This window comes from Phodopus roborovskii, unplaced genomic scaffold (assembly GCF_943737965.1).
Source record: "Phodopus roborovskii unplaced genomic scaffold, PHOROB, whole genome shotgun sequence".
Classification (NCBI taxonomy): Eukaryota; Metazoa; Chordata; class Mammalia; order Rodentia; family Cricetidae; genus Phodopus; species Phodopus roborovskii.
The window spans coordinates 12,098,971-12,125,435 of NW_026126480.1; the positions used below are offsets into that span (position 1 = coordinate 12,098,971).

Sequence of the window (26,465 nt, forward strand, 5' to 3'; positions counted from 1 at the left end):
TACAATGCCATATACTGGTATTAGACAATAGATATTAAACTGAATCAAAGTAAATTTGAAAGTAAAGCTAGTCTTTTGCAGTCTAGAGGCCTCTTACTCTGAATAGTCAGATGGTTTCTTTTCTCTGCCTGTGGCCTGAAGCTGTGGTGGCTCGTGTTCCCTGCAGGTGGCCTATGACATGGGGGATTACTACCATGCCATCCCATGGCTGGAGGAAGCTGTCAGTCTCTTCCGAACATCTTATGGGGAGTGGAAGACGGAGGATGAGGCCAGTCTGGACGACGCCCTAGATTACCTGGCCTTTGCCTGTTTCCAGGTGGGAGGAGGTGGTGAAGCTCAGTTTTATCACCATCAGTACAATGTTCTACACCACTTTCTTATTTGCTTCATCTTCCCAGGGGACCAAATGTAAGGCTGTTACTTTCTTATCACCATAGATTTATGTAAGTAAGTCAAGCTCCTAAAAAACTCTTAAAGTGCCAGGAAGCGCATAGAGGTGTGTTTAGAATCCACATCTGAATCTAAGTTTAGGGTGCTAACCAATGCATGGACCGCTTTGCAATCTTCATCTCTCTCTTACTTGCTGTAGTAGCAGCACATAGGTGTTTGATGGGGGCCACAGTCAATGGAGGATGCTCTTTGTACTCTCACTAATTCATGGTTCATCACTGATAACATACCACAATGCTGCTATGAAGGGAGAAGTTTGGTTATCCTCTCTCATCTGACACTAAATCCAGCTGTAACATGGCCATTGTTGACTGCAGAGTTGACATCTTCATTCCATTGTGCCAACCTGAGAAGTTCCCACAGCTCCCAGCTTTCCTACATACTGTTGATCTGCTGCCTGCTGCATCACACGGGGACAGCCTTCACCCTAAATATAGCAGCTTCCATCATTCTGCATGACTAGCTTCATTTCTCACCAGCTGTACAGTCTTCAAGAACAGGCTGGGAAAAAACAAAACAAAAACAAAAACAAAAAAACTATCATCTCGAAGGTTCCCCAGATTCTAAAGTTAATAATCCAGGCTGTTTCCTGTTGTTATTTAGGGGTGGGTGGGAATTGAACCTAGGATGAGGTAGACAAGTGCTCTACCTCAGAGCCACAGCCCCATGTGTACATTTTCTCTCTGTTTTCCTGAGAATAAAGAAGGAGCATGTGGTGATCAAAACCCACAAGTTGCTGAGAAAACAATTTATCCTCCTCAGAGCAGCTGTCAGTCTCCTCTCTCCATGGTCATCTTGGTACATGTGTCTTAGCTGCATGTCTGTGCACTCCTCCTACCTCTCCTCATTTGCTATGGCAAATGGCAAGACATGGTTGAGATTTAATAGAAGGCAGAACCAACAGAGAGACTCAGAGAATGGATTACAAATACAGTGCCCAGTGATTAACTTTGTTTTATTTCCCTGCAAATCTGGTGACAGGCTTCTCCTCCTTTCTCCTTTCCTCTCCACGTCACATTCAATTTGTCCGGCAGGCTCAGCTCAAGTGTCACCTACTTTATGAAGTCTTTCTTACCTCTTCGCACCCCCCCCCAGCTTTCCCTGTGGACTCTCACAGCACATTCCACCAAAAACACAGAAGACTTCATCTTACAAATGACTTATGCCCCCCACTTTTGCCTGGTAAATCTGGTAGATATCCCTTAACTCTAGACCTTTGATTTCATATATATTTTCAATTAAGATTTTAGTAACAATTAAATCAGTCATTAAGCCATAGATCTTGGAGTCACACAGACAAAGTTGAAATTCTTTGGAACCTTGAGCCACAGACTTAACCTCCCTGAGCCTTGGTTTCCTTACCTGTGAAGATAAAAGAAGAATAATGCTGGTGCTTGTTTTAAATGCTATGACTTTAAGTTAGTATCTGGCAGTACAGGATACTCTTGGGTTATTTAACCGTTCCTCTGTTAAGTATAGAACAGAATAATTCACAGTAATAAATAGTGAGGTACAGTCTGCATTCCCAACAGCAGTGGAATGTTTGGCATCTATAATGTTGTTTCTGGGTGAAATAAAATGTAGCCATTAAAGTGATTTCTATGAAGACTACAATGATTAAAAAAGTATTCTTGCCAGGTGTTGATGGCACTTGAGAGAGGCAGAGGCAGGTGGATCTCTGAGAGTTCGAGGCCAGCCTGATCTACAGAGCTAGTTCCAGGACAGGTTCCAAAACAATACAGAGAAACCCTGTCTAGAAAAACCAAAAAGAAAAAAAGTATTCTTGATGCAAAAATTAGAAGGGAACAATAATGCTATAAAAAATATGGTTGTGACTACATAAAAACTGCATACAGTTAACAGTGTTTGAAGTGGCTGGGTTTCAGTGGAGTGATATTTTAAAATCTCCCTCATAGATTTTACACTGTGATTATTATTATTGCTCTATCACTAGAATGACATTGTAGCATGCTGAAAGTTCAAGGCATTCCGTGTCTGTGCATCCTGTCAGCTGCAGCACCCAGAGGCAGACTGCAGCCTGCCTGTGTGGGAGTCCCTTCCTCACACTTAGGTACTCTGACCATGATGAGGCCAAGGCTGAATGGCTACAGACAGCTAGTCCCTGCACAGCTGGCCAAGTTCCTTCTAGTTTTTCTGTTGCTTTCTTCCCACTGTCAAGACTCTGGGAAGTTCTAAATCTGGAGAACAAGAATAAACTGTACTTTTGCTAGAATTTCTCTCTCAACCTCTCTTCCTTCACCGCCTCCTCTTCATCTCCTCCTTCCTTTTTTTTTTTTTTTTTTTTTTCTTTTGGCTATGCTGTGGGTTAAACTGAGGCACATTCTAGGCAAGCAACTCACCACTGAGCTATGCACCAGCCCAATTAAACTTAACCCAGGTTTTCTTTCTACCTTTGCTGGTAAGGGCAGTAATAACATATTTGTTAATAAGAAGACTTGATTTGTAGCAGGGCTGCAAAAACAACAGCACAAACCCCACAATCCTCTGCATTTCCAGCCCATTGCTTTTTTCAATGAACCTTATTATCTATTTCAGTAAGAGTATTTCATAGTTTTTAAAACTCTTCAGTGATTTAATTAGAGAAAATATCTTCATTTCAGTTGACAGTTTTTTCTTTTCTTTTTTAATAAGGCAGGAAATGTTTCATGTGCCCTCAGCCTCTCCCGAGAGTTCCTTCACTACAGTAAGTGACACTAAGGCGTAAACTACCCATCTCACTTCTGCCCCCAACCTTCAATTCTTCTTGTAAGCGAAGTGTGAAGTATAGTGTGTGTGTGCTAGTAACATGCCTATGTTTATGCATGCAGAGACCAGAGGAGGATACTGGGTGTCTTTCTTTATTGATGTCTCTTTTTTAATTTAATTTTTATTTTACTTTATGAGTATTTTTATGTGTATGAGTATTTTGTCTGTCTGCATGTACACTACTTGCATGCCTGATGCCTGGGGAAATCAAAAGATATCAGATTCTCTGGAACTGGAGTTAAAGACAGTTGTGAGCTGCTGTGTGAGTATTAGGAATAGAACCCAGATCCTCTAGCAGAGGAGTCAGAGGAGTCAAGGCTCTTAACCACTGAGCCATTTCTGCACTCTCTCTCTCTCTCTCTCTCTCTCTCTCTCTCTCTCTCTCTCTCTCTCCCTTAGACACGGTTTCTCTGTATCTTTGGAGACTTCCCTAGAACTCTGTAGACCAGGCTGGCCTCGAACTCACAGGGATCTGCTGTCTCTGCCTCTCTCCCTAGTGCTGGGATTAAAGGTGAGCACCACCATTGCACCGGTTTCACCTTTTTTGTAAGACAAGGTCTTTCACTGAACCCGAAGTTCACTGCTTTGTCTAAGCCATGTGGTTAGTGAGCTCTCAAGCTCCCACAATCTGCCTGTCCTCACCCCCAAAAGTGCAGGTGGGTGGCCATGTCCAGCTATGTGTGTGGGTGCTGGGATTTGAACTCAGGCTCCCTTGCTTTCAATACAAGCACTCTGTCTGTGAGCCACTTTCCCAGGCCTCAACCAACCTTTTTTATTATTCTAATTTCATTTTATTTATACACAGATTATTGAAAGGGGAAATTCATGAGTTAGTTGGAAAAATGCTTAGAAGATGTCAAGCTGCCCCTTCCCAACTTGTTCTTTCTATGGGAACAAGTCCAGGCTCAGAGCCAGGTTCTTCAGAGGCGGCTTGAAGACCCAGGTTTTGGAAGGGAACCCAGGAATGGATAAAGTCAATGTGCACTGTGTATATGAGGAGGGAGTGACTCAGAGGGCTATTCACTTCTTCCACTGCTTACTGAGAGCTATCAGTTCTTCCCCTGAAAACCAGAGCTCACTTGGCTATGCAGGCATCCTGCCCAGCCCAGCTCAGCCCCTTCCGGGAATGCCTTGTGTCAACAGCAAAAGGAGGAGATGCTGAGAAGCTCAGCTTCAAGATAGTTACTTAAAATTTTGGTGGTAGATGGCTCCCTAGATTTTCCTTTAATATTTAGCTACTAAAATAAGTTGTGAAATCACTAATATCACCAAGTGCTTGAGGGCTTCCTTTTTGAATTTAATTTTTATTTTTTGTGTGTGAGTATTTTGCCTGCATGTATGTCTGTGCACTGTGTGCATGCTTGGTGTGCATGGAGGCCAGAAGACAGTGTCAGGTCTTCTGGGACTGGAGTTACAGATGGTTGTGAGCCCCCATGTGGGTGCTGGGAACTGAACCTACAAGCATGAGCCTCTACAAAGTACTTTTAAACTGCAATTACTTGTAACTTTTGAATGAATCCACCTAGTATGTCCGGCCCTCCTTAATTATCTCTAGGTTCTGTATCCATGGATTCAATCAACTTTGTATGTTAAAAAAAAATACATGAAAATCACTGTAGCATGAATAATACAAACCTAGAGACAGAAATTGGGGTTAAAACTGAAGACCAGAGAAGCAAAGCAGCCAGCCACTAGAGTTCTCACCTCTACCAATGCTCAGACCAAAGGGGTGATGCTGTCCTCAGAGTGACTGCTGACTATACTGCCTTCCACCAAACCTTGCACTGCACCCCACTGAGTTCCTGCCTTCCTCTCTAGTGCTGGGATCAAAGGTGTGAGCTCTGTTTCTCTTTTAGACTGATTCACTCTCATGGCCTTGAGCTCACAGAGATCCATTTGCCTCTGTTTCCCAAATGCTGGGATCAAAAGTGTGTCCTCTATGGGTAACTAGTAGCTTAGCTCTTAACTAAGTGTGTTGTTAACTAGTGGCTTAGCTCTGCATTCTGATCTTCAGGCAAGTTTTATTTGTTAGAGATAAACAGTAATCTACAAAACACTGTTGGGTCAAAACCAATAGCCTTTCCTCTTGTCATTGTCCCCTAAGTAGCACAAAGTAACATCTCTCTCCTTAATTGTGTATAATATAGCATTTACATTATGTTATAATGTTATATATTATATAAATATGTTATAAATAAACTAGAGATGATTTGAAGTATATTGATGGGTGTGCATAAACTGCCTGCAAACACTGTACTATTTTATGATTGGGACTTGTGCATCTGTAGATTTTTATGTCTAAAGGGATCCTAGAACCATCCACTGAGAGAGAGCTCTGACATTATTCATTTCTGACAAAGAACAGGACATGGAAGTCACTAAGTGGTCTGGAAATGCAAGCATTACTAGTAGTATAAACATATTAAGGGGCTGGGGTGATGGCTCTTACTAAAGCACATGCCTTGCAAACATGAGGACCAGAGTTCAGATCAACAGAAACCCACATAAAATTCTGGGTGTGTGTGAAGGCCCACCTATAATTCCAGCCTTCAGAGGCAACGGTGAAAACAAGACATCTCCTCAAGTTCACTAGCAAAACTAGCCAAATCTGGCAGCTCTGGGTTCAATTGAGAGACCCCTGTCTCAATGAATAAGGTACGGAGCAATGGATGATGATTCTTGACCACAACATCAAGCCTCCAATGCATGTGCACACTTCCATGTGCATTTACAAATGCTCAAGAACGTGAATACACACACACACACACACACACACACACACTGCCTTTAACACAAGAGCTGGGCTTCGAAAGGGTAGGGACAGAGACAGAGACAGGCAGCTTTCTGGGGCCTGCAGGCCAGCCTACCCAGATGAAAACCAAGTAACTCCAGGGTCAGTGAGGGACCATGTCTGAAGGGAATAAGGTGGACAGCAACTGAGGAAGACACCCAACAACCTGTCTCTCTGGGCTCCAAAGGCACACACAAGGGCTCACCTCCGCCACACACATACATGTATGTTCACATACACATAACAACCCCCCACTCCTTGTGCACACACACATAAATGTGATATATAAGAACAGGTTGGACCTGTACTCTGTGTGATGATTGAGCTTCCTACTACTGCTCTTACTGCCCTGTTCTTTTCCAAGTGGTTACTGAATGCTGTGCTCCGGGAGGTCAGCCTTGCATAGTATCTGGCATAGAACATGGTTTTGAGCATCTACTAAGTGATCTGATGAGTGGATAGACAAATGGATGGATGGATAGATGGATGGATGGATGAAGCTTTCTTTGTAACATAGAACTGACCACATGGTCCCCTGTCTAAGCATGCTAGAAGTCACCCCTCAGGTCCAGCAGGCCCAGGCCAGTCATTTTTTAATGTCAGATGCTCCTTCAGGAGGAAGGGCAGTGCCCTTCAATGTTATTTAAGGTGTCCAGGAGTCAGTCCCGTGTGATTGTGAAACTCCAGGTAGGCTCTCTCTCTCCTCCTCCCCCCCCCTTTTTTTTTTTTTTTTTTTTTTTTTTTTTTTTTGAGACTAGGTCTCACAATGTAGCCTCTGGCTGGCCTGGAACTCACAGAGGTCCTCCTGCCTCTGCCTCCTGAAAACTGTAGTTAAAGATATGTGCCAGCCCACCCCACCGCAGAAAATCTTAAGTGTTCTTCCTGGGGCCAGTATTTTTTCCTCTGTGTTATTTCCTGTTTGGATTTCCCCCAGACCCAGATAATAAGAGGATGGCCAGGAATGTGTTGAAATATGAAAGGCTCTTGGCGGAGAACACTCATCAGACGACGGCTGAAACTGTCATTCAGAGGCCCAACGTGCCCCACCTGCAGACCAGAGACACATACGAGGGGCTATGCCAGACCCTGGGCTCCCAGGTGGGATTCCTCAGGGAAAGAGAAAGGGGAAGAATTTGGAGTTGGGATAACTTGAGGGCAAAATTGATGCTTAAAGACAACACAACTTACCAAACAACACCTGACTCCATCTTCTATTACCCTCAAATTCCAGTTTCAGGCCATGGCTCCCAGGAGCCTTGACCCTGCTTTTCTTACATCTACTTTGCTCTTTCCTTCTAGCCCACACACTACCAAAACCCCAGCCTCTACTGCTCCTATGAGACCAATTCCAGCCCCTACCTGCTGATCCAGCCCGCCCGCAAAGAGGTCATCCACCTGCGGCCCTTTGTCGCTCTCTATCATGACTTTGTTAGTGACGCAGAAGCTCAGAAGATCCGAGAGCTTGCAGAACCGTGGGTGAGCATCCTCAAATCCCCTTGTGTCCCCACATGCCCAAAGAACAGATAGCTGGCATGACAAGACTTTTTCTTAGTCTGGGAGTTCAAAATGCCAAACATTCCAAAAGGCCAGTCAACAGTAGGGAAAATCATGGCTGTTCTTGCCTCTAGTGGGAAAGGATGACTTGCCAGGGGATTTAGGAGGTGTTCAGATTGTGCTGGCAATATCTTCTTAGAGATGTGGGCTACACAGCTATAAGAAGTTGTCAAAATTCAGCCAATAGTGTTCTTGAGATCTAGTCATAACATTATATATCAAAGTGATCTCAGAAAATATAAACTAGACTTCCCCAGTGTCAACTTTTCCTTATAATGAGTAGAAGACAAGAACTTGACAAGGACAAGGACTGAAATACTAGTAAAATTGACAGAGCAGATTTGAGGATCTGACTCAACTTCATGACTCTGTTAAAGAAGAAACTGAGGCCCAGAAAATGAACTGGTTTGGTTAAAGTAAACATGTAGTTAGAGCCAGGACCAGAGTTTATAGACTGTGATGATTACCACTGTTGTTGTTCTTTCTACTAATAAGCTCAGGCTAAGTTATGTTTAGTAATAAATGGCCCCTGAACCTCGGAGACAGCAACAGTCTGCCGCATTACATGTTTGTGTGGGGTTGGCTGAAGCTTTGCCATAGCTGGTCTTCAATCTGGAACCCAGCCTGGCAGAGTAGCCGCCATTGGGCACTTTACCAGTCTCATGGAAAGGAGAAATAGACAGAAATGGCAAATGTGAGCTGGCTTTTAAAGCTTCTGTTCAGAAGCTGCAAACATCACTTCCACCCCTATGACTCTGGTAAAAAGAAAATAAATAAATAAACAAACAAACAAACAAAGACAGATCTCCATGAGTTCAAAGCCAGCCTGGTTGGCATAGTGAGTGCCGGGATAGCCAGAGCTACATAGTGAGACCCTGTCTCAAAGGGCCAAAAATAAAAGGAGGCTGTCTAACCCTCCATAGGGAAGGAAGTGACTGAGCCAAGCTGGTGCCACTGGGAAGAATGTGTCGTTGCCCCCGCTAGGAAATGTGGCAAATGTCAGGAAACGATAGTCCATCTCACTTCTATAAGCCTGTTGTACTCTCTTTCAAGGCACAATTATTTGGTGCAGAATTGTTTATTCTAACCAGACATCATGTCCTTAAGTACATTGCCCATCCATCACCAGAAACAGCCTGCCCAGACTCTCTACTTTTACAAAGTGGTGAGGAACTTTTCCTCCATGTAAGGCAGTGGTTCTCAACCTGTGGGTCATGACCCCTTGGGGGTTCAAATGACCTTTCACAAGGCTTGCCTAAGATCATCAGAAAACACAGATATTTACATTATGATTCATAACAGTAGCAAAGTAACAGTTATGAAGTAGTACTGAAAATAATCTTATGGCTGGGGGGGGGGGGATCACCACAACATGAGGAGCTGTATTAAGGGTCTCAGCATTAAGGAGGTTGAGAACCACTGGTCTAAGGGGGAAAGTGCTGTGATCAAATGTGCTGTGTGAGGCAGGCTGTAGTGGGAGGGTGGGAGGGTGGGAGGGACCTCTGGGGAGGACAGAAGGAGCAGGCTTCCTTCACTGAGGGTAAAGGAGGAAGTATTCAGGGGAGACAAAGCCGCACATTGAGGGTGCCTGAGGGGTGACATGTTCCAAGAACAGTGAGAAGCTTGGTGGCTGAAGTGTACAAAGGACAGGGCAGAAGATGATCACTGATGGGGACAGACAATGTGAGTCTGTTAACAGAAGCCACGTTGGAGAGTTTGGGCTTTATCCCATATGCTGTGGAGGAACTGGGGGCCAAGGTGGGACACAAAAGAGGGTCACAACTGGGGGAATGATGTTAAGGAAAACTCTGAGAGAAGAAATGGATTGGAGCGAGAACAGCAATCATTGTATCACACAGAGGGTCCTCCAGGCCACTCTAGAGCCTCTTCTGTTTGTTGAGGTTATAGTTGTTATAGTTGTGGCTGTGGTTAGCTCTGATGGGGATGAGAACAATGCATTGTTGGTGGCATCAGCATCTCAGGGAGGCACAAGTTGCATCAGGCCTGCAGGAGCCTGCTCCTTAGATCATCTCCGTTGCCATGGTGATGGGACAGGCAACCCATCCAAAGATGTTCACTGAATCCTTAACAGCAAGGTCATCTATTCAGCATACACTGCCCTTGCCACATTCCCTCCCCACAACAACCTCTCACTGGACTTGTTCGTGCCTGTCTGGCCTGTGACTGTTCCAGGGATAAACTGAGCGCTTATGGGAAGATGGACCCATGAGCCTCCCTGGCGATCTGCCTCCTCTCCCATCACTTCCCTCTCCATCTACCCCGTGCCCATCCTCCTCAAGCACTCAGTGGGAACCATGTACCTCCCGTAGTCCCCAGCACTGACTGCAGCTCTGACACTGCTGTCGTTGGCTCTCTGAATGGTTGTGCCCTTCAGGGCACTTTTACAGGGCCACCTGCACTAAACTATCCCTTGTCTGAACTCAAGGCTTTCGGTACCAGCTGTATAGCACTTAATTTTTATGTTAACCCTGACATTTATATTGGTTGGCATCACTAGACATTTTATGGGTTAATGTCCTGTCTGCCCAACCCAGATTATGCTCATTGTTGCCAGTATTATGATTTTGTCTCATGTGTGATGTTTATACTTGTTCACGTGTGTATACTCATTTGTATGATGCCAGGTTGAATTAGAAGGTTTTCCTTATCAACCTCCCACCTTATTTTTTTGAGATGGTCCCTCACTGACCTTGGAGCTCATCAATACAGCTAAGCTGGCTAGCCAATGAACTCCCAAGTTCCACTTGTCTCCACCTCTTGTTTACCCTTGAGATTACAGACCTTCACACCTGACTTTTTACATGGATGCTGGAGGTCCAAACAAGATCCTGCTTGCACAGTGGGACTCTGACCAACTGAGCTATCTCCCAAACCCTTATCTGTATACTTTGAGAAAAGTTTTGCTGTGTTGCCCTAACTGGCCTCAAATTCCTGGGTTCAGGGGATGCTCCTTCTCAGTCTTGTGAGTGTTGGGTATTCAGGCAAGTGCCACTTTGCCTGCCAAAACTAGTTTTTAATGTCAGAACTGGCTTAGTAAGACTCTTACTTAAACTCTTTGAGTGTTGACACTGCTCTGTAGCCTGGCTTGTTGCTGACTCCTTCCACTCTATCTCTCCCTTTGCCCTAGGCAATCCAGCTGTTTGTCTTTCCTGTAAATAGGCCTCTCTCTGTCTCTGTCTCTCTCCCTACCCACTTCCCTCTATTCTTTCTGTCAGCAATGTGTGGGACACTCTATTCTGGACGATTGCAGCACGAGTATGGGCATTCTGGGAAGGCTTTGATCCCTCAGAAGAAGAGCTAGAGGCCTGTCTCTATGTATCCATAGTAGCCCATGCTTGCCATTACAACACCATCAGTCTATGAACAGAAACTGTTTTAACACACACACACACACATCACGCAGTGCATAACATCATAAATACAATACTTACTTGCTCTCAAAATGAATGATTTATTTGTAGACAATGATCAAAGAACTGTGAAAGGATTAGGTACAAAGTAATCTCCTAATTGGGGGGGGGGTAGAATGGTTTTAGAAAGGATAGAGGCATCACTGGTCACCTGCACATCCTAGTATAATAGAGCACTGGGCCAAGAAGAGCTCTTGATAGTCTATTGGTGTGGTGTGACTGTAGATGAGGAAATGGGTCTGAGGAAAAGGAGCAGGCTTTTCCAAGATGGCTGCCTGGTTTAGCAGCAGGAAGAGCAGTTACATTAGAGAAGGGACTGGATTCAGCTGTATGTGGTTCACGAAGGGAAGGGTTTCAGTTGCATGCAGTTCATGAGGGGAAGGGTTTTGGTTGTATGCAGTTTACTATTCTACCTCACCTCTCATTTCTCAGAGGTAGGAGAGAATGGGGGAGTTGGAGGAGCTGGCTTCATTTGCTCAGCTGGCCCTTTAACCATTTCTGAGCATCTCTACCTGCCAGGATGTCCTTGCCCTACAGAGGCTGACTCATGCCAAAGACAGAAACAGACACAGCCTCAAGAGTTCATTTCTCTGTCCCTAGCACAGAGAGTTTGCAATCAGGAGGTACTTTAAAAAAAAAAAAAAAAGCATGTAAGTGTCATATACAGATCAATTCAGAACCAAAGAGAAACAGGTGACCTCAACCTGTGGTGTTTTGTTTTGTATTTCTGTTTTATTTTGTTTGGTTGTAAGCTTGGCGGTTTCAGCTTAGCTGTGAGCTCTGGAAGGAAAGAAGGAAGGGTTTTGCTTTGGATTCTTCAGAAGGAGCAGGCTGCCCCTGCGTGCACACGTTTGTGGTTGGAGGTGTTTGTTTAATCTGAGAAACATGAAGTTTTACCCTGCTCAAGCCCTGATGCTGTGATATAAACCAAGATAAAAAATGGCTATGCTCTTCCCCAATTCAGTCCTGCAGGCACAAAGGGAATTCTGGGATGTTTTCGTACTACACACGAAATGCACTTTAAGAAGTAGGAGTTGGTGATGGCTAAGCTTCAGAGAGAGGACTGTCTGTGGCCATGATGGGCCACCCTTTTGTACCCAAACCACCTGGTCTTTCTCTTGTGCTTCTTACCAGCTCCAGAGATCCGTGGTGGCTTCAGGGGAAAAGCAGTTACCAGTGGAGTACCGCATCAGTAAAAGGTAAGGAGGCCACTCCAGCCTAGGGCTGAGGCCCGACTGACTGCTGGGTCAGCAACAACCTTTCTTGGAATGGCTAGAGAGCCTGTAGTTCACCATGGGAAACTCTTACGAGAGAAGTTTCCATCCTGTCACCCCAGTACCTTCACCAGATTGCAGTATTATCTAGAGATTGAGAAGTCACCAGAAAAAGGCTTTGGGAAAACTCCACCTTCGATCAGAAAGTGCTCTGTTGCTTCTTCCCAGAGTGCATTCCTACACACATCTGTAATTTTTGTTTTGTTTTAAGATCCATTTATTTATTATGTATAGTGTTTCTGCGCATACACCTGCCCGCCAGAAGAGGGCACCAGATCTCATTACAGATGGTTGTGAGCCACCATGTGGTTGGGGGGGGGGGGGGGAATTGAACTCAGGACCTGTGGAAGAGCGGCCAGTGCTCTTAACTGCTGAGCCATCTCTGTATTACACATCTGTAATTTGACTGTACAGACTCCACTCCACCTCCTGACTCCAATACAGAGCCTTCTGAGCAACTTGTAGGCAGAAGGCAGGAATGGACTCCCCAGGCCTTCTGGTTTCTCAAGGGGCAGGCTCCAATGTAGCGTAGCACACAGGCCTATCCTCCCCAGCCCTTCCCACCATCCAGCCCTACCCTCAACTGTGTATTTTCACAGTGAGTACAGGAGAGAGAGGAGGAATGTCCATCACAGCCACACAGGAAAGTGGCATCAGCATCCCAGAGAAAGGCTAGACCTCAGACATGTGCCCTTGTCCTCTGGGAGGGATGTGAGAGACAAAAGCTTTGGTTCAGGATTATTTGGGCTTATTTCATGTTGTCTGTGAACAAAACCCCACAAGAAACAACTGAAAGAAGGGTTCGCTTTGGTGGCTGGTGGTTCCATGGTGGCAGGAGTGGGCAGCAGAAACCTCACCTTCTTACCCTGTAGCAGAGACAGAGGCTGGGGTTGGAAGGGAAACTGGCTATGATCCTCAAGATCCGCCTCCCGGTTTTACAACCTCACAAAACAGCATCATCGTCTGGAGACTGAGTGTTCAAACACATGCACCTGGGGGGAGCATTCTCCATCCAAACCATCTACAGGGACATTTGACATGAAAAGCTGTTCTCTAACCTTGGAATATCTGCTAATCTGTGTGTGCACCATGTGCATGCATTGAACCCAGAAGCTAGAGGAAGGCTTTGTACTCTCAGAAGTTACAGGCAGTTCTGTTGCCCAGTGTAGATGCTAGGAACTGAACCCTGGTCTCTGCAAGAGCTTCAAGTGCTCTTAACCACTAAGACATCGTTCCAGCCTCTGTGCTTTTCTTCTTTGAAAGCAGTGGCTAGTTTTGTCCTGGGTATTTTTGCAAATCTAAGAGCATGCCATTTAAAAAATAATCTGAGTGTAAAGTATGTGGAACAAATCAACCTATCAGGTGTCACTGGCTTTGCTTAGAGAACATGGCCTCATTTTTCTAGGGCCTTGATCTGACTACAACTTTTTAACAATGTCAAGAAGACATTCAGAAAGAGTCTGAACTGGGTTTTGACCTGTCATGGTTTGCCCAGAGTTGAGACTCACCTGGGTATCATAGCTGTCACCAACACACCTTACAGAGCATCTCCATGAGTGTTTCTCTCACAGTTTCTTAAAATCTGGAGGTAGATATAATCATCACCCTCACTCCTAGAGGACGACACTGGTCCTTGAGAGGTTAAAGGTTAAGTACCGACAGCACCTGGCACAGATGAACTATTACTACTACTTTAGTTTCTTCCTCTCCCATTCCTCCTTCCTTTCTTATCCGCCACTTCCTGTGGTTGGGGTGTCAGGGTCTTGCTGTGTTTCCCAGGCTGCTTTTGAACTCCTGGACTCAAGCCACTTTCCTGCCTCAGCTTCCTGAGGGCTGGGACATAGCACCACAGCACCACACCCTGAAGTCATCGCTTTAAGTCCTGGCTGTTGTCATGGCACTCTGTTTCCTGTGTTGGAGATGTCCTCATAGCACAGCAGTTTTAAGGATGGGGTTTTGCCATCTTCAGCTCTGAGTCACAGCTCTGGGTTCTGTGAGCTCTCACTGGGCTCACTCAGCTCAGCACTAGCCTCAGAGAATGTGAGCTATGTTAGTGTTGAGATAGTAGGCCAAGCACACTGGGCTGACCTGACGTGTGGGAGAGGCCCTCTAACGGACTTGATTCATTTTTTTATTCATACATTCATTCACCCATGTGTCTACCCATATGTCCTGGGGTTTCTATTGCTGTGAAGAGACACCATGACCATGGCAACTCTTACACAGGAAAACATTTAATTGGGGTGGCTTACAGTTCAGAGGTTTATCCATTATCGTGATGGGACATGGCAGCAGGCAGACATGGTGCTGGAGAAGGAGCTGAGAGTTCTGCATCTTGACCCGAAGGCACCAGGAAGTGAACTGTGTACCACACTGAGTAAAGCTTGAGCACAGGAGACCTCAGAGCCTGCCCCCACAGTGACACACTTCTTCCAACAAAGCCATATGCTCTAATAGTGCCCCCACACCATGCACTCTTTCACAGACTTCATATAGTGATTTTTAACACCAGGTCACTGTTGTTCCCATCTTTGCTGTGTTTTAGTGCCTGGCTGAAGGACACAGTTGACCCGATGCTGGGGACGCTTGACCACCGCATTGCTGCCCTCACAGGCCTTGACATGCAGCCTCCCTATGCAGAGTATCTCCAGGTGGTGAACTATGGAATCGGAGGGCACTACGAGCCTCACTTTGACCATGCTACGGTAACGATGGGATCAATGACCAGTCTTCTGGGGTGGGGAGCCAGTGTGTTATTTCTCAGAGGCAGAGGTCTGGAGGAGCTCTCAGAAAATACTAAGGAAGGACCTAGAACAAAGACTTTTGTTTCCAAAGCATCTAAAACCCTTGGTTAAAGCTGATTATTGGGTTCATTTTCTTGTCTGCCACCACCTTCCTCTTCTCCAGAATTTGGGAGTAGGAAAATATGGCCTGTAATAACATTCCATCTCCTACTTCCCTTGGGGACTTTCCCATGAGGATTGCCCTCAAATCTCTCTCCTCTCTTTATGATCTCAACTGTTCACCACATTGCTAGTAGCAAATATTTTTGAGGATTAAAGGGGGGTAGCATGGTCGAATCATGGGAATATCACAGTGAAACCCATGGATACAATTAATATATTGATAATTTTAAAATGAGAAAAACACAAGAGATATACAGGTGACTGATAAACAAATGAAAAGATTCACAACACCATGGGGGAAAAAGACTGCCCTGCAATTAATCCACAGCTCCCACTTTATCAAGATCCTAAGAACTTTAAAAGTAGTATTCAAGTGGCTGGGGAGATGGCTTGGGGGTAGTGTCTGCCTTGCAAGCACAAGGGCCGGGGTTTGAATCCCTAGAATCCACAACAAAAAGCTATCAGGTGCATTAGAACACATCTGTAATCCCAGTACTTTTAGGGCAAATGGGAGGTGGAGACGGGAGAAACCGTGGAAGACTTTGCCCAGCTAGTCTGGCATATGTCAGGCAAACAAGTGACCCTGTCTCAAACAAGATGGAAAAGGAGAACCTATGCCCAAGATTGTCTTCTGACCTCCACATGTGCATTGTGGCCTACACTTAGGCAACATACATACATGCACACACACACACACACACACACACACACAGAGAGAGAGAGAGAGAGAGAGGTGAGTATACAAGTTAAAGAGGGAAACCATTCACTAAAGACTTCATATTTTATGATTCTATTTACATAAATTCCTAGAAAAGACAAAATACAGACAGAAAATAGATAACCAGGTTTTGTGGGGACATGACTGACTATAAACCTTTATTTGCAGGTGGAAATTTCTAAAACTAGATTGTGGGCAAGGTTGGGCAGCTGTTAAAATTTGCTAAAATTCAGCTAATAGTATTTGCCATCTGTGAATTCCATGGTATGCAAGTTATATTAGATTGTTCCTTGATTAAAGATGAGTGTGAGCCTTGGGAAAATAATTTGGAACATCAATCTTATGATTCAATATTTCTACAAGATTATCTTCTTAATATATTTTCTTTTACAAAGAACCTGAAGTGCAGAACCTCTTGGCTAATTTTTCACCTTGACAAATCACTTATTTGATTTGTATAGTATACACTTAAGTGCATATCCAAAAAATTCATGTCCAATTAAAAGTATATTGAGTACTTGGCAGCAAAGGTGAATACAGTCTACTTGGTGTAGTTCATGGTTACATGCTGTACTTGACACCCTCTTTTATCCCTTTCTGTACTAATGGTAAATCCTGGCTGTCACTCTGGTATCATTTACACAAAGTAACCATCTTCTCTGTTTCTGTCCCAGTCGCCAAGCAGCCCCCTGTACAGGATGAAGTCTGGGAACCGAGTTGCAACATTTATGATCTATGTGAGTCTCCCTCTAAGAGAACCAAGACTTCTTACTTATGTGGCTAAGTAGACTATTTTATCATATGGATTTTCAAAGTGATTTCACATATTGGTTTTATCTGGTACTGAATACAAAAATGTCTAGGAATTTTCTAAACAACAGAAAACATTATTTTGTTACATGTAAACATAAGGGATGCCAGACAGATGTCTGTCCTCGGAGAGCTTGCAGTGCAAAGGGGATAGGGAAAGCCAGGGACCCTGGGACTTGAACAACTCAGGAAAAGGATATAGTTGTCTCCCACCTTAAAGCCTCAAAGCTCTGAAAAGCATAGACCCATCAGTGAATCCATGGACTTGTAGGAGAAAGAGAAGAGAAAGGAGCAATTTAGACTCCAAGAGGAGAGAGAGTGGGAAGATATAAAGTGGGTAAGTGCCCCTGATAAGCAATGGAAAATTTCCTCCTGTCTGCTGTAGAGTCCCACACCCTTAAATAAAACACTAAAATGATCAGTTGGCCTCCTCTCTAAATCCCTGGCCTGGTCCACAGGAATCAGTCCCAGCCTTCATCAACCTTATTATCCTACAGACTATGAAGTTTTACTTTCATCTACACAAACCAGCCATATCCCAATCATCTATCACTTAGAATAGACTATTAGAAGCAATCATTTATTGGGGAGATTTATTAATGCTTCTTGGTCTTTTGACTAAGATCAAGTGTAGATGAGACTCAGTACTATTAGTGGAAGGGTAAACATGCCAACCACAAGGGCTCTGAATATCACCCCAAGGTGGACTCAGGCTCCTTGTAGGAACAGACACTCCCTCGGCATGTCCTCTACCCTGAGGGCTGTATCCAGTCTCCACAGCACATCAAGGAAAGGCTGGTGTTCAATATCATCTCTATGTTAATGATTCTAGTGTGTCTCCCAGGTCCCAGCTGCATACTTCCTGTAACAAGAGAATGCCATCTAGAAGGTGTCATATAACTCTGTGCCTGCCATTGTACCTACCATGCAAGTATGGGAAAGAAAGTCACAAGGCCAATCAGTGTTGCAGGGACCTAAGATGGACATAGTTATGCCTGGTGCATGCATCCTTACATCGATATAGATGTCAGAAATTTCCCAAGACAGTTGTTGAGGTTTGTGGGAAGCACAAGAAGTGCAGATAGAGGGTTGAGCTGAAAGCCAACAGGTCAGTAATTTTTCTGTTCAGACTGGACATAAGATCAGTGTGGATATGACAATCTTAACTCATAGGACTCTTGTCAGGACCAAGTGAGACCATGTATTTGTAGAGACTTAGTATAATGCCTGCCATAAATGACAACTATTAACCAATACAAACTGTGACTGTGTATGCTTTTCTAGATAGTAAGATGACAGGGGCTGTTATTTTTTTTAAAATATTTTCATATATTTAAAATGTTTATATTATTTCATTGAAAATAAGAAGGAAAAAATTATTCCTTTTATATTAGGAAAATACATCCAGAACTGAGATTGTTCTGTCAGTAGAATGTTTGCCTTAAAAAACACGATGACAGAACGAACCTATGTGCGAATCTAGGCTGGGGAGACAGAGACCGGCAGATCCATGGGGTTCAGGGGCTAGCTGGTCTAGCACCTGGGCAAGTTCCAGGCCAGAGAGAGACCTTGTCTCAAAAATCCAGGGAGACAGTGTCTGGGAACTGACACCTGAGGTCGACTTTTGGCCAGCTCATGTGTGTGTACATGTATCCCCCCCCCATCTAATTATTCCTCAGTGTCTTAGGGTTACCATTGCTGTAATGAAACACCAGGACAAAACAACCTGGGGAGGAAAGGGTTTATTTGGCTTACTCTTCATCATCAAAGGACATCAAACAGAACTCAAGCAGGGCAGGAACCTGGAGGCAGGAGCTATTGCAGAGGCCATGGCGGAGTGCTGCTTACTGACTTGTTCCCCAGACTTACTCAGTCTGCTTTCTTATAAAATCCAGGACCACCAGCCCCAGGATGCCTCCACCCACAATGGGCTGGATCATCCCCCATCAATCGCTAATTAAGAAAATGTCTTACAGGCCTGCCTCTGGCCCCATCTTCTGGAGGCACTTTATTTCTCTGTCTCTCTCTCTCTCTTTCTTTCTTTCTTTCTTTCTTCTTCTTCTCCTCCTTTTTTAAAGATTTATTTATTATGTATACATTATTCTGCCCCATGTATGCCTGCAGGCCAGAAGAGGGCATTAAATCCCATTATAGATGATTGTGAGCCACCATGTGGTTGCTGGGAATTGAACTCAGAACCTCTAGAAAAGCATCCAGTGCTCTTAACTTCTGAGCTATCTCTCCAGCCCTGGAGGCATTTTCTTAATCCAGACTTTAGCTTGTATCAAGTTGACATAAAACTAGTCAGCACACTTAGTTTAGGTAACATAGAAGGAATCTAAGTGGTCTGAGGACCACAGTAGGGCCAATAAACAGTTCTGATGTTCACCCTTTCCTGATTCCTTGAGAGAACCAGATTCAATCAAAGATGTTTGAGAAGTTAAAAGCACTGGCTGCTCTTGCGGGGAGACAGTTTGTTCCCAGCACCTACATCAGGCAGTGCACACAGCCCGTGGCTCCAGCTTGTTTGAACCTCAAGGCACCCACACACGTTTACACACATACATAGGTATACACATAATTTTTATCTGTGTGTATGAATGCTTTGCTTTCATGTATGTTTACATGCCACATATATGCCTGGTGCACAAGGAGGCCAGAAGAGAACTTGATCCCCTGGAACTGTAGTTAAAGATGATTGTGCTGGGAACCAAACCTGGCCCTCAGCAAGAACACATGCTCTGAAGCACTGACCTATCTTGCCAACCCCCTACATGTAATTTTTAAAAGTAAATAAATCTTTTTAAAGAGTTTGAATCTACATATTATAGCCCTCCATCAAGATGGTAGCCAGAAGCGAAAATAAGGGAGGGATTCCAGAATCTCATCTAGTGGTGAGAAGCCTCATGGACAAGTAGCAGCACCCTCGCAGAGGTTCACTGAGTTGGGAAGTTGGATGAGTGTCTTCTAAAGATTTCTCCCATGACTTGACACAAGGGAGCCCTGCACACATGCATTCTGCAGAAATGGCCTCTAAATTCATGAGTATATGACAGAGGACTGTCAGCAGCCATCCTAACTCTGGTCTCTTCCTCTTGTATGACAGCTGAGTGAAGTGGAGGCTGGAGGAGCCACGGCCTTTATCTATGCCAACTTCAGTGTGCCTGTGGTTAAGGTGAGTGGGCCTGGCCCTACAGGGTGTGGATGCAATGGTATGTGATGGCAAGAACTCACTCCTCTCCTGCAAGCTGATGCCTGGGGAGATGGGTGAAGAGACCCTTCTGGAATCCCAAAGACAATCTGCCATTCTGTTGTAGTTAGGGTTTCTATTGCTTTGAAGAGACACCATGACCATGGCAACTCTTATAAAGGAAAACACTTAATGGCATGACTTACAGTCTCAGAGGTTTATCCCACTGTCTTCATAGTGGGACATGGCAGTGTACAAGCTGACATGAGCTGGAGAAGGAGCTGAGAGTCCTACATTGTGACTTGCAGGCAACAGGAAGTGGTCTGTCTCACTGGGCAAGGCTTGAACATATATGCCTGCCTCACACAGTGACACACTTCCTCCAACAACAAGGCCACGCCCACACCAATAAAGCCACACCTCCTACTAGTGCCACTCCCTTTGGGGACCATTTTCTTTCAATTCACCACACATTCCTATTACTACACATGTTCTGTTGTTCTATTTCTGTGTCTGTTACATGAAGATGACAGGCCTGTGTTCCTTGCCACTGTGGGTTCCTTAAAGGTTAAGAACTCTGAGTCACCCTCAGATTCCCCACAGAAACTAGTTCCATACAGAGCTAAGGCACTAAGGACTCATCAATGCCTAGCACCCTGTCCCTGAGCTCACAGAGAGTAACAGCCATGACAACACACAGAGAGTCAGCGCTGAGGTTTGTTTTGTGGGTGATTATATCCTCCGTGTTTCAGAAGATCAACATGCCCTTAGTAACTCGAAGAAAATGAATTAGAAGCTGATTCTGAAGCGCTGGACACAGTGCCTGGTGCATTCTGAGCACCCAGTAAGCCACTGAGAAGCACCCAGGGGCGCGGCCTGTTTCCAGTGCTCGTCCTTGCCCTCGGGCTCTGTCTAATGGCCATGGTTAGAGAGAGCCTTAGGGGGTGGCTAAGAAAACAGGGCATGGGAGGAGAACAGGCTATGGGGTAGGGCACAAGGGATTGAGTCCTGACTTTGTGTTTTAGTTGCATGATTTCAAGGCCCCAGTGGTGGAGGACTGTGGTGCACTTGGTTTCAGCTGTGTGGGGGATATGTTCCACCCTGTGGATCTTGTTGGGTGTCTGTCCACAGTGACTCTGTGCTTGCCTGGCTCCCAGCACTGGCCACATTGTCCTGTTCTGCTCTTTCATATCCATCTCGCTGGGGCTCTCTAAGAGCAGAGTTGGTGTAGCTTGTCTCTACACGTCCAAGTGTGGAATAGAGCAGGCCATGAGGCAGTGACCCACACTTGAGTGGCAACTTTCACCCTCTTGTGCCTTTCAATACCTGTTTTCTCCAAACTGCATGGGGGTAAAAGAGTTTCCTTATTTAATGGCATAAATTCTGCGTCCTTATTCACATGCCTACCAGAAGTCCAGGACTCTGGGCTGACCCCTCCTGCCCCGCCCCGCCATGCCCCACCCCCTGGGGCTGGGCCCTCTTGTTTCCAGAATGCTGCACTGTTCTGGTGGAACCTGCACCGGAGTGGAGAGGGGGATGGAGACACACTTCATGCTGGCTGTCCTGTCCTGGTGGGAGATAAGTGGGGTAAGGCCTGTCTTTGTGGGTGAGAAAGTGGGGTGAAGAGGCATAGAAAAGTGGAATGGCGGGGTGGGGGCTGGCAGCCTCCTTTCTGAAGGCTTCGTGGTACTGCCAAGTGCCAGTGACGTGAACAGAGTTGCAGTCAGGTGTCCCAGAAGATCTGGGGCCTGTGAAGAGCAGCTGTCAGCAAAGGGACCACAGGCCTGGTCAGGAGCCTTCATTTGAGCAGAGAGGAGGACTGGGACACCAGAGTGCCTTCCCTCCCTCTGTATCAAGGTAAACACAGTCAAACCTGCTGCTACTATGTAGCTCTGCCCCAAAGCAGTGGTTAAGCACAAAGCTACAGCAGAGGATGGATAGACAGGCTCATGATGGACAGACATGTTTATTGGCATGTGTCCAAGAGCACCTCGTTCTGTAGCTAGACAGGCAAGGGGAAAATGGCCTCACATAGACAGGCTCACCAGGAGAAGCACTCCCTGTTACCCAAGAGTGGCTTCTGTTTCACTGGAGTTTGTAGAACAGTGAATGACCTGGGTGCCACACACATGCAAATCAGTACGCCATTAGCATGATCTGCTAGAGAATTTCTGGACAATACACTTGCTAAGCTGGGAGCAGCAGATTGTGCAGTTGGACGGAGGCTAGGCTAGGCAAACAGCTTTAGGCTGGCCTCCTGAGCCCTGTGATCAAATGGCCACCTCCCTCCTGAGCCCCCTCTATCTCCCTGCTCTCCTCCAGTGGCCAACAAGTGGATACATGAGTACGGACAGGAATTCCGAAGACCCTGCAGCACCAACCCTCAAGACTGAAGCACTGGGGATGGAAGGAAGCTTGTCAGAGAAGATGGAAACAAAGCCACAGGCAGAGAGGAGTGCAGTCTCCTGAAGGAAGAAGGCCTCACAGCAAGGCCTTGTGAGTGGGAGCTAGGCATGGTCTTTATCAGGAACACTCCATCCCTCCCACCCCCCCCCCAAGAGAATTTGCATTTGGTTCTACTCCAGCTGTGAGACTTAGGATAGAATGGGAAATACATAAGTGGCCTGAGGTCTCCAGTGCTCAGATGCCCTTGGGAATGAAACAGGTGAGCTCAGTATAGAACACTTATTTAACATGTGCAAATACCTGCCTGGGCTCTGTCCACTAGCACTGAGCACATACTACACACACACACTACCACAAACACACAAGCACACACATGCACACAATCTGGAAACATCAGGCTGCTCCAGCAGCATTGTCTGACTCAGAGGTCTCCATCCCCATCACCAGTGGGGACTTTTTTAAAGTGGAAAACAAATTTTTTTAAATGAGTTTTGGTTGTCATTAAAATGTTTTTTTTTTTTTTTAAATCACCTCTCCCAACAGAGAATATTCTTTCATGATGTTGAATGACGAAAACCAAAGTAGTGCTGCTGATTTATGTCCTGTAGCCCAGCTCCTACTCCCATTCGGTCGCCCTGTCCTGGACTTGCTGACCTGTCCCTCAGGTCCTCTGTAGCACCATCACTCCTACCTCTCAGGCCTCCCCATTCTCAAGAGAGCCTCCCTCGTTCTATACAAGGTCCCTCTGAGGGGCTTTCCCTGACCACCTGTCTAGTCTGCCTGTTGTATCCACTACATCTCCTTGCTGATGCTCCTGTGTCTTGTTTTCCTGGTCCCTAGTCTCCTGTGCTCTGTGATGCGCCTCTTACTATGTCTCCACACTTACCTGGACTCTCAGAACCCCCAAAGGGGCTTGAAATAAGCAAGCAGAAGCAAAAGGGTTTTTTTTTTTTAATTCACTTCTATTTTATAGTTTGTAGACCAGGCTGGCCTCAAACTTAAAAGATTTTGCCTCCCAGGTGCTGGGGTTAAAGGAATGTACCTGTGGTGATATCTTGCTTGTACAATAAAGCCTGCCTGAAAGTCAGAGAATGGAGCTTGTCACTAGCTAACCATAGAGGTCTGGAAGTCTGTATAGACAGACAGGAAGTAATATGGCTGGGCAGAAACAGGGAGTGAGATGGCTGGATGGAGAGGATATAAGCAGTAAGAAACAGGAACTTGCTCTCTTGTCTGCTGAGATGCTAAGGAGGAAAGGTGTGGCTGTGGCTTGCTCCTTCTCTCTGATCTCTCAGCATTTCCCTCTATATCTGACTCTGGAATTTTATTATTTAGACCTATACAATTCCCTTTTACAAAATGTAAAGGGTGCTGCTTACTGGCTTGGTAATTATGGCTTGCTCAGCCTGCTTTCTTACAGAATCCAAGACCACCAGCCCTTGCCCATCAATCACTAGTTTAAAAACTACCCTACAGGCCTGTCTTATGGAGGCATTTTCTCAGGTGAGTTCCCTCCTTTCAGATAACCCTAGCTTGTGTGAAGTTGACATAAAATTACCCAGCACAGAATTTTAGGTTGTTTTTTTTTTTTTTTTTTTTAAGATTTATTTATTTATTAAGTACACAGTGGTCTGTCTGCATGTATGCCTGCAGGCCAGAAGAGGACACCAGATCTTATTACAGATGGTTGTGAGCCACCATGTGGTTGCTGGGAATTGAACTTGGGAACTCTGGAAGAGCAGCCAATGCTCCTAACCACTGAGCTGTCTCTCCAGCCCTGTTCTGTTAAATGGTTTATAGCATGATTCCTTATCACTTTCTCAGACATGCTTACTATTATTTTACCCTACAGCTGCCTCTGATGGGCACACTTCTAGTGTGGGACCCACTCACACATCTACACAGGTTAATAAGGTGACTTTGCTTTGGGAAATTTTGTCTTGTGCCTGGCTTTTTACATGGATGCTGGGAATCTGAACTTAAGTCTTCATGTTTGCATGGCAAGCACTTTGCCGAGTAAGCCAGCTCACTAGTTCAGCTCCCAGCCCATTTGACTTTCTTTAGGGACAGAACAGGCTTTGGTTTGACTCAAATATTTTGCTTTTGACCCCACAGCAATCCCTCACAAGAGTGCTGGGATCTCCTTGATGGTCTATAGGTTGTGCTGGGTATTAATGGCTAGCACACAGTAGGCACTCATTAGACATCAGAAGTGGACATAATAATCCTTGAAACTAGAGGGCGCAGATGCTCACCCTAGTTGTGGCTGGGGGCAAGCCATTCCTCATCTCTAAACCACAGTCACCTTGCCTTTAATTGGAGAGGATGCCTATACTTGATGGCCACATACAACACATCCGTTCTTGATGCACAGTCCCTAACAAAGCTGAATCAAACCTTGTTTCCAGCCTCTATCCACCATGCACCCAGGCTCATTTCTTTGGTGGTCCTCTTCCTGTTCTTCTGGAGCTTATGTTCCTCTGAGCTTTTGCTCAGCTGCTACATTCAGTTCAGCTGTTGCTCGCTTGCAAATGATCACCACAGCTGGGCTTGTTGACTGATGTCCCACCATGGAAAGAGACAGGAAGACCCTGGACCCTCACCTGAGTACCATCATCCATGCTTGGTAAGGACTAGCCAGTGTGGCAGCTTTGGTGTCACCCATGCTCCTGTCAGTAACTCCTTAGCCATGCTCTGTAAGTTGGCCCAATAAACTCATCCGTTCCCCTGGGAGTATTTCCGTAGAATTAAGTTTTGGTTTGTCACTGGGATCTTAGGGGGCAGGTAAATACTACAGAGATAACTCCCAGATAACTTCTGCCAGGGGTCCTTTCGATTACTCAGGAGGTAGTTTGCTGCAGAAACCACTTGGGTTTGAGCGCTGACACTTACTTCTGAGCCATAGAAACATTTAAACATCTCCATACCTGTTAAAATGAGCATAACAGCAACTGTCCCACACGTTTTTCTGAGGATTCGATGTTAAGTAAATTTGATGATGCTCAAATTGGTAATCATGGCTTTTGCCTGGTGAACAAAACCACAGGGATCATGCTGCCCCCTGCAGGCAACAGGACATGCAGCCCAAAGGCAATCCCAAAAGATAATCACACAGAAGGTAGGCCCTTCTCTACAGGGGTGCCCCTGCTTTATTTGGTCATAGTGAGGATTTAATCTCGAGCATGGATGTACTTGAAAAATGCAGGTCAGTTCTAACTCAACAAGAATGGCATAAGGACAAAACCTGCATCAAACCTCCAGGCGAGGCTGGCACTAGTGGCTCAGGGACCAAGAGTCTGCTTTGTGCCAGTCACGAGTTTTGTCAGCTGATTTACTGTAACATACATGGCCCTCCCCATCTATGGGGTAGATGCTGATTACAGTCTGCAGATGAAGAAATGGAAGTCTTTAAAGTACATGTGGAGAGTGACTCTGGGGCAGGGTCAGTAGCAGGAAACCTACAAAGGTGAGTTAATAATTTAAGTGAGAGATGATGAGGCCCAGGTCAGGTAGTAGCTGGGATGGGCAAGAGGGACATAAAGAAGGAAGGCAGCAAATGGTATGAGAATAAAGGGAAGATGACAGATTTCTAACTGTGGTCTGGACAATTGGCTTGTTCCTACCTCATATGAACTGGAACCATGCACTCTGGAGCAACCTCCAAGGAGGTGAACAGTGAGGTGGCTCCTGGTCGCCTGGGAGAGACCTTTGGACACATGGACACATGTCTAGAGCTCAGGAGATGACTGGGTGTTGGCATAAGTGAAGCCATGGATAATGAAAGTCACAGAGGCAGACTGTCCTTTTCTCCACCAGCCGAGGAGATGAGACCAGACTGCAGGTTCCCTGGGCTGTGGTAGAGACAGGCTCTGTCCGTCTTTCCAGATCAGATCTGGGGAAGATACTGATAGGCTGTAGACAAAGACAGCGTTATCAGTATCGTGGCCCCGCTGATAGTCCTCTTCCTAGTGCCCCACTGTGTATGTCCATCCCAGATTTTCAGTTTCACTATGGTTTTTCATAGGAACACGGGATAATCTGCCTACAGGAGCCGGGCTACCAACACTGGCAGACTATGGAGAAAGGGGCTTTTGAAGTCTGGTGGAAACTAAATCTAATAAACCATTCCTAGTCAGATAAGTGAAAATAAGGACAACTCCTCGTATGGA

The 26,465-nt window shown here is 45.5% G+C and overlaps 1 protein-coding gene across 1 annotated transcript in view; it reads left to right on the top strand.

Annotated features, from left to right (window-relative positions):
- Window positions 1–22,458, top strand: part of P4ha3 (prolyl 4-hydroxylase subunit alpha 3) — a 34,189-nt gene extending 11,731 nt beyond the window's left edge. The window contains exons 4-13 of the mRNA XM_051192339.1: window positions 167–316; window positions 3,103–3,154; window positions 6,942–7,105; window positions 7,307–7,483; window positions 12,127–12,191; window positions 14,812–14,971; window positions 16,565–16,627; window positions 19,807–19,875; window positions 21,381–21,477; window positions 22,213–22,458. Of these exons, the coding sequence (XP_051048296.1) occupies window positions 167–316; window positions 3,103–3,154; window positions 6,942–7,105; window positions 7,307–7,483; window positions 12,127–12,191; window positions 14,812–14,971; window positions 16,565–16,627; window positions 19,807–19,875; window positions 21,381–21,477; window positions 22,213–22,283 (1,068 nt within the window). The 3' untranslated portion in view covers window positions 22,284–22,458. The remainder of the gene's footprint in view (window positions 1–166; window positions 317–3,102; window positions 3,155–6,941; window positions 7,106–7,306; window positions 7,484–12,126; window positions 12,192–14,811; window positions 14,972–16,564; window positions 16,628–19,806; window positions 19,876–21,380; window positions 21,478–22,212) is intronic.
- The last annotated feature ends 4,007 nt before the right edge of the window (window positions 22,459–26,465 follow it).